This window comes from Arachis hypogaea, chromosome 1 (assembly GCF_003086295.3).
Source record: "Arachis hypogaea cultivar Tifrunner chromosome 1, arahy.Tifrunner.gnm2.J5K5, whole genome shotgun sequence".
NCBI lineage: Eukaryota > Viridiplantae > Streptophyta > Magnoliopsida > Fabales > Fabaceae > Arachis > Arachis hypogaea.
The window spans coordinates 78,629,875-78,638,121 of record NC_092036.1 but is presented as its reverse complement, the minus strand read 5'-3'; the positions used below and the strand labels follow the sequence as shown (position 1 = coordinate 78,638,121).

General features: G+C 33.7%; 1 protein-coding gene across 1 annotated transcript; it reads right to left on the bottom strand.

Annotated features, from left to right (window-relative positions):
• Nucleotides 1–354: 354 nt before the first annotated feature.
• Nucleotides 355–1,339, bottom strand: LOC112740752 (protein FAR1-RELATED SEQUENCE 5-like). The gene is made up of 4 exons (XM_025789387.1): nt 1,238–1,339; nt 960–1,150; nt 606–870; nt 355–537 (listed from the first exon to the last, which is right to left on the bottom strand). Exons 1-4 carry the CDS (start codon nt 1,337–1,339, stop codon nt 355–357), a joined length of 741 nt encoding a protein of 246 aa, XP_025645172.1.
• Nucleotides 1,340–8,247: the final 6,908 nt, after the last annotated feature.

The following is an 8,247-nucleotide window of genomic DNA, read 5'->3' as shown; positions in this document are numbered from 1 at the left end:
TCATTTTCTTGTGTTCCTTCCACTTTTGCATGCTTCCTTTCTATCCTCTAAGTCATTCCTACCCTATAAACCCTGAAAACACTCAGCAAATATATCACGGCATCGAATGGTAATAAAAGAGGATTAAAATTAGCAAATTTAAGGCCAGAAAAGCATGTTTTCAATCATAACACAAAATCAGGAAGGAAAATGTAAAACATACAATTTACATGAATAAGTATGAGAATAATGGATAAAATCTACTGAAACAAGCACAAGATAAACCGTAAAATAGCAGTTTATCAGTGCCTCACTTCTCGTCGTCGACCTACAATCTTCACATTATGGACCACCTCATAGGCTTGGTTATTGTCTTCATCCCGGATCAACGACACAATGCAATTCATCTTCTCTTGAAATCCACGTTGCACCTTCAATCTCGTTGTTGGAGCAACATGGCAAAATCTTGTTTAGAGAGTCAAAATCCTTGGCAGCCTCCTTTTTCACCCTAGACATTAGAGCATTGTTGTACGGGGTTACAAATTCAGCTAAGGTTGTCTGCAGTTCAGATACTTGTCGAACAAAAAATGGACTCTCTCGCTTTTCTGAGTGGAAGATATTCCAACCCGAAAGTCACCCTTCAGATACACTGGAATCCAGCATCTGCGATCATTCCGCATCCCTTGCAACCACTCATTATCCTCGAGACAATAGGCATTCACAAAACCAGTCCAATTGTCTTCAAACTCCTCTATAGTCAAACTTTGGTAGACGACTTCACTCATTGTAACCTGAATTTCTTCGTAGCAACCATATCCTTTCAAATTCTCACGAAGCTTCTTCATTATGTGCCACAATAATAACTTATGCCTAGTATGTTGCAGGGCCTTCCTAATAACAACTCTCATAGAGGGACATAGTCAATAACAATAACTGCTGGAGGCTATCCGGACATACAATTCACCCAGAAATTAAATAACCACACAAATGAAGCCTTTTCTTTGGAGTTGAGTAACCCACATTCAAGAAGTACAGATTGTCCGTGATGGTTAACTCCGACAAAGGCAACAAACGGCATGTCGTTCTTATTTGTTAGGTATGTCGTATCAAAGTTGACAACATCCCGAAAGTACTCGTACAAGGCAATGCTCCGAGGATTAGAAAAAAATATCTGAATAATTCGACATTCTTCATCGTAATCAACATCATAGTAAAAATGATTGCCTCGCTTCTTCATCAGTATGAACTAGTCCATTACCTCTTTACCATCGCCTCCTTTCGCAATTGATCTCCTATCCAAATCAATGAAATTTCTCACATCCTTTTTTCTAAAAACTAAGGCTATCAGGTCCGCCGGCATGATTAAGCAGTTTCTGAAATATTTTACATACTCGAATTCTGCCTTGAGAATCAATTTGGCAAGTCCTTTTAGCCTACATAGAAATAACCTTATTTCTCCTCAATAACCTCAAATTAGTGCAGTTTAGATCGTGACAGTGTTCGAGTTCATCTACACTAACAATCCAACTACCGCCTACATCAAAAGAGGCAATGATCTTGGCTTTGCACCCTATAGGTCCTTTTAGATAGGTCTTCCTCGTTTCATCAACCTTTGATTCGGCTTTGCCCTTCCGGTTACAGACAAGCATAACATAGTATATAACCCTATCAGCATTCTTTTTCGAACTCCTATTCCTCCAGTCAAAGCCAACTCTTCTCGCGTAGGTGTTGTAAAATTTGATTACTACATCTAGAAAATCAAATTCTATGCCAACAACGAGAACATTATCACCAATTTCTGATTTTATGATGGCACCTCAGTTGATAACACACTTACAAAAGTTTTCGGGAAGAAAATCACAAAGGAGTAGACAAAGTTAACATCTAACAACAAATGCCTAAACCAACAACACAAACAATATCAAACAAAACACATGGAATCAAATAAATACACTTAAATACAACCAGAAGAATTTAAGTCAAAACTAAATAACTACTTTGGAAAACAACCATGTTCTGGTCCAGGTAATAACCGAAAAACTCTGCCTCATGATTAATAACTAACAAAAACATTTTAAAGCCACTATATTGGTTGTAACTACCCTAAGCAATTTCCACAAGCTGCCTCTTAATTGGGTTAATTTAATATGAAACTTAAAAAATAAGTATAATCTCTCAACACAGACTGTGTGACATCAGTCTAATCTCTGACACGGGTCATGCCATAGTCCTCTCCCGTCTGATTTCTCACACGTGGTGTGTAACAGCCCTCTAACCTATCATACAGGCCATGTGACAGCCATCTGTTCTCTCGCACAGTCCGTCTCAAAGCGAGCTGCTTTCTCACATGGGTCGTGTGACAACCATTTGACCTCTTGCATAGGCGGCGTAAAAAAGAACCACTTTCTCACACAGCCCATGTGAAAGGCCACGAACTCCCTAGGTGTCCAGTCTAATGGAATTAACATCAAACACGAATTAAATTGATGAAATTCTAAATCAAACATGAATTAAATGGATGAAAGCCAAAAATTGGCGTGGATAAAACTGCCCCATGTTTCCCCTACCAAACTCCGTTAATAATCGAATTAAAACTGCAAAATCGTTAAAATCACAAGTATTAATATAATCATTCAATCAAGTTTTGAATTTTAAAATTGAGTTCAGCCAAATAAAACAACAAGTAGCATAAAATAGTGGAAGATCGGAGACTACATACTTAAAAGACAATAACGTAATTGTCAGGGGAATCAACTATTACACACCGATTTTATTGTGGTGCCGTGATTTTATTGTGATGTTAAAGAGAATAAACAGTACATGTAGCTGGAATTTTCGTAAGGAAGAAAAAAAAGATATATTCTTTAAGAACAAATCAAATGGACAGAATTTAAATTTTGGAAAAAAATGAGTTTTAGTAAAAACCAATCGAGAAAAAAAAGTGAGAGATTAAATGTGAGTCTGCGAGAATAGAAAAAATACGAAAAAAATAATTCGATAAAACTATTGTTACAATCAACTGTGTATTCGTAGTTGGCAATTACCAATTACGTATTCAGATAATAAAATAGCACCACTCTTAATGTAAATCTTTGATTTTATTATGGGAAATTATAGTGTACAGATTGGAGGATACAGATATTCTTATTGGAGTTTTCTCGTGGTGACAGGTGTCCAGGGGGAGCCGTTTGTGACTGGTCTCTGAAAGGGGTGACGTGAAGCGTGCTCAAAGCCGAGTAGCTCATGTTGGGAGGGAATTGGATCCGTTTGGGAAGGAGGTGCTGTGCTTGGATGGGAGGAATTGGGCCCGCTGGACTGGATTCCATACAAGGCCTTGGATAAAGGTGGGCTGAGAGAGAATCATGGTTGAAAGGGTGGGATGGGTTAAAAGCATCTCTGTTTCAGTAAGTTAATAACGGGTATATGACCCCTTGACCCAAAAAAAAAGAAAAAAATAAATAAAAGATTACATAACCCAATTGAAGGCAGAAAAAAAGGAGACACTTCGATAAAAATGTTTAAAACGTCTTTTTTTAAAGATGTTTGTTATTAACTAAAGTTTAATACATATAATTAATTAAACTATATTATTTTTTTCAAAATTAGATCAGACAAATTGATTTGGTCAAAAAAATAGTAGACCAAATTTTGAATTGATTTAAATTAATAATATTTTTTTATAAAAAAATGACTATAATAACTTTATTATAGAAAATTACTAAAATATTTTTATTATATATTTTTTTAATTTTAAAAATCCTAAATTCTAATCCTATAATGACATAAAGAAAAGAAAAGAGTTAAAATTTAGGGTTCTTAATATATATATATATATATTTTAATCATTTTTTATAATAGAAATATTATAATTATTTTTTATAAAACTTATTAATTTAGAGCGGTTCAAGGTATAGTTTATCGATTTTTTTGCCAAATCAAATTATCTGATCTAATTTTGATGCAAATAACATAATTTAATCAATTATATGTATTGAATTTTAATTACTTTAAAACATCTTTAAAAAAAGATGTTTTAAATGTATTTATCTAAGTGGCTCCCAAAAAAAAAGAAGAGAAAGAATATATGCACCTGCACGAAATTTTTGGTGACCACTGAAGACTTAGTTTATTTAGCAGGCGGTAGTTATTTCGGTGCTGTACTCATTATAGGATAATTTTATATAATTTAAAAAGTAATGAATAAAGATATGATTGAACAAATATTAAATATTTGAGTAGGTACTACTGGATTAATAGTAAAAGTATAATTCATGCAGTATTGTAGGAATGTTGAGATGTAAAAATATGTTGAAGTGAATACAGTTTAGCTGCACTTTAGATGTGTTGATTCTATTTATTTGTTAGAATGTTGACTAAATAAGATAGTGAAACATTCAAATACGTAAGTATATCAGTTGGCGATATAATGACTGAACGCTGTATAAGACGGCTATTTTTTTTAGGTATGGAAGTAAGAGTAGCGATATAATGAAACAGTATAATTTTTGGTATTGTACGAAATTGTGGAAGGTATAGAAATCGGACGGTCCAATTAGTGAACCTCAATTTCTTTTAATTTTTTTAACATAAATCGGACAATGCAACTTGTGTGCCATCTACTAAGATAGAATTCAGCAAGGACTATTTCAAATTGAAGAACAGCAACTCATTATAATTCAATACAACGTTAATAACTGGTGAATCCATCGACACATTCACAACAACAGAAAAAAAGTTAAGGGCATAAGTAAACCATCAACAAATTAGCTATCATCTACTCTCTTTCTTAACTGAGTAAACTTAATTCGGCTGTTTCTGGGTTCAATGCAAAACATGGTTCATGGAGATGTTGCCTCCCTAACCAACGCTCATGGTGTATACGTAGCACAACCCATTTAAAATATTCAAAAATATTTATAATAAAACTATATTTGACATTGTCAGTGTATTAAAATTAAACTTTGATGGCTATCTACAATGTAGTGTACATCCAGTCTCCGTCACAATGCTCTTGAAATTTGACTAACTTTTTCGCTAAATTACATACACCAATGTTTTGAATAGAATCTACCAAATCCTATCTGGGACTAATCCAGATTGTGACGAAATTTGAATTTGACTAGGACTCGTCGTAGCTTTCAATAGCCAAGAGCTAACCCAACTTGTAAGGGAATCTCTATAGGATCATGAAACAAAACAGAAAGATGTATAAAGAAAATCAGAAACATCTTACGGCATTTTCTTCAAGTGTAAGTCACTGTCCCTTACCTCTCATTGGCAGTTTTCGACTAACCTCACCATGTTTGGAGAATTTTGATGAGACTCAGACAGACCAAAATGAGAAAAAGAAATAACAAATGAGAACCATGAAGGAGAAGAACTCAAACAACTGAGGCAGCGATGAGATGTGAATCCTGTGTTTTGATTCTTACTATCTTGCATTCAACCACTGGCCGTTCACCGTTATTATAGAAGAGTGGAGCCTCCAAGGTTGAAGCAAGTCCAAAACCCATACTGTCTTGTTGTCTTGCATTAGAGCTGCAGCGGCTTCATCAGTGAGGAGAGAGAGATCCGAATCTATTGCATGCATGTTACCCATACGTTCTCATCCTTTTTTTGTTTTTCAAGTTTGTTGAATCTAGCACATAGTGTCTTGGTTTCGCTTGAAGTTTAGATTTAGACCGTAGATCTGCTACTATCCGGATTTGACTTTGATTTCTCCCTCATTGCTTGATTTGTGCCTGAGACTTGGTAGATTTCTTCTTGGATCCTTGGTGCAACACAAATGAGGGAAAATAGTTTTTGATGTGCTCTAACCTTAGTGTGACTAGGCTCTTGGTATTAGCCCTTTCTTGTTACATGGATAAAGGAACACGCCCTTTGTTCTACAACCCATCGTAGCTTCATCACCTTCCGTTTTCTTCTTTCTTCGTTGTTGGATGATGTGACTGAAGAGTAGGAGTGCCGGGAGAAAAGAGACGGCGTGGCTTTTCGTGGAAGGCAAGAAAGGTTAAATGAATCGGCATGGTTGTGAGAATCGGTCTGGACCGGACTATTCGACTGCAAAAACTGGTGGACCAGATTCGCAGCTGGTCTGGTGCAATCTTGAAACAGCTAAAGGAACAGAACTGGTCAAAGTTGGTTAGAACCGGTCAAAGTCGGTCAAGCATGCGAAAACTTCTTAAAATCAGTAGAGATCGGTTTAACCGAACCGTTTGGGGAAAAAACTCCAAAATTAATGAATTTGAGGGTTATTGGTGACTATAACTGGATCAGAGGTTTGCTCATTCAAGAATAAGGATATTAGTTGTAGGGGTGTAATCCGGTCGGTTTGTTATTGTGTTGGACCGCAAAATAACTGAACCGGCCTGTACGGTTCTGAAGTGATGGCAACCGGTTGGGTTGCTACGTTATGGACAACGAACTAAAGAAAATCGACAGCGGATCGGTTTGGTCAATTATTTTGAGTTTTTAATTATATTTTAATTATAAAAATTTTTAATTTTTTACTGAGGTGACCGTTTAAAATTTACGCAAAACAACATATTCTTAAGAAAATTGACTAATGTTAATTGAAAAACGTTGATAAAAATTAAATTTTTATCGGAATGCTAATTCGTATTCATTATAAGTTAGATCTTTTTTATTGATATATATAAGAATCAGTTCAACCAATATGTTCCGGACAAAACTCCTAAATTAATGAAGATGTCGTTCGAACTTAAATTTTTTTTATTCTTCATGCTCTTTTTAGTACTAAAATATGTTGTTCCTTGTTATTTTAAATGCTAATTATTAATCTCTTAGTAAAAACGTGTATTAATATTTTTTAAATATTATTTGAATTTTCTACTCGGTTATATTTAAATTAGTTTTATTTTTTGTTATTTATAATCATTAATATAACTATAAGTAACCACGACTAAATAAAAACACAAGAAATATTTGTATCAATTATAGTATATTTATTAATATAATTATGATATTTATTAATATTATTTGACAATAAATACATATAGTATATAAAGATCTTATGAATATAAACTAATTAATTAATTTTCGAAATAAAAAATGTTGAGGTCAACCGGAGCTTATAACAATTAGTTTATATTCATAAGATCGTGAAGTGAAGAACTAAGTGATAGGTTCCATCTTTTTTTTTTTCGGCCCAAACAAGGTCCATGACGAGAGTCCCAAACCAACGGAACGCGTAACCTTTGTAACCCCGTTCAAGTTCACTCCCACCAAACCGGCTCTGTCTCACGTCCCATCAGCTTCCACCAGCCCCTCTGAACCAGCTGCAAACTACAACATGAGATCAACTCGTGTCATTACGTGAAATACAGTGAAATAAATCTATATATTTGTATGAATTATGATCTGTACATTAGTGCCGTGATTTTATTGTGACATTAAAGAGAATAAACAGTAGCTGGAATTTTCGTAAAGAAGAAAAAAGATATATTCTTTAAGAACAGAATTTAAGTTTTGGAAAAAATGAGTTTTAGTAAAAATCAGTCGAAAAAAAATGAGAGATTAAATGTGAGTTCAGACAAAATACGAAAAAAATAATTCGATAAAACTATTGTTACAATCAACTGTGTATTCGTAGTTGGCAATTACCAATTACGTATTCGGATAATAAAATAGCACCACTCTTAATGTAAATCTTTGATTTTATTATACACTACTTGATGCATATCAAGAACATGAAAACAGGTATAAAGAAGTTCTTCCATCGAAAGAATAATAAAAAAGAAAAAATGAAGGGCCCTCTGAATCATTTCATTATTAAGGATCATTAAATTAAATAATAATGAACTGTGTCATCCATATGCAAATCAAATAACACATAAAAGGGCCAGCACCTATACGCATGAAATTTAGCACCTATACGCATTCACCTTATGTCATAGGAAAATTATCAGATGTACCTCTACTTTGATGTTCCATGTACAATCAATTTTCCGATAAAATATTGTCGTGTAATTAATAATTTATGAACAAATTTAACCTTATGTAAAACATAAAATGTCCAGAATGACCAGCTTAAAAAGGAAAAGAAAAACGTGCTTTGCAATTTATATGTAATATTCCAAATAATTATTATTTCAAAAAAAAAAAACCAAGCAGTTCAAACTATTAATTTCCTTACTACTTGGATCCTTAATTGTTGGTGTAATTAAATTCTTTTTTTCAGTTGCCATTTGTTATAAATGTTTATTTGCATATTTATTTTTAAAATAATCTATCTATTATATAAAAAGA

What these genes read in the sequence shown, in the direction of transcription:
- LOC112740752 (XM_025789387.1), bottom strand. Translation starts at nt 1,339, where the DNA reads ATGCCGGCGGACCTGATAGCCTTAGTTTTTAGAAAAAAGGATGTGAGA. An exon ending in AAGGAGGCGATGGTAAAGAG is followed by an intron (nt 1,151 to 1,237) that starts GTAATGGACTAG and finishes CGAATTATTCAG; the next exon opens with ATATTTTTTTCTAATCCTCG. An exon ending in GAAAAGGCTTCATTTGTGTG is followed by an intron (nt 871 to 959) that starts GTTATTTAATTT and finishes AGTTGTTATTAG; the next exon opens with GAAGGCCCTGCAACATACTA.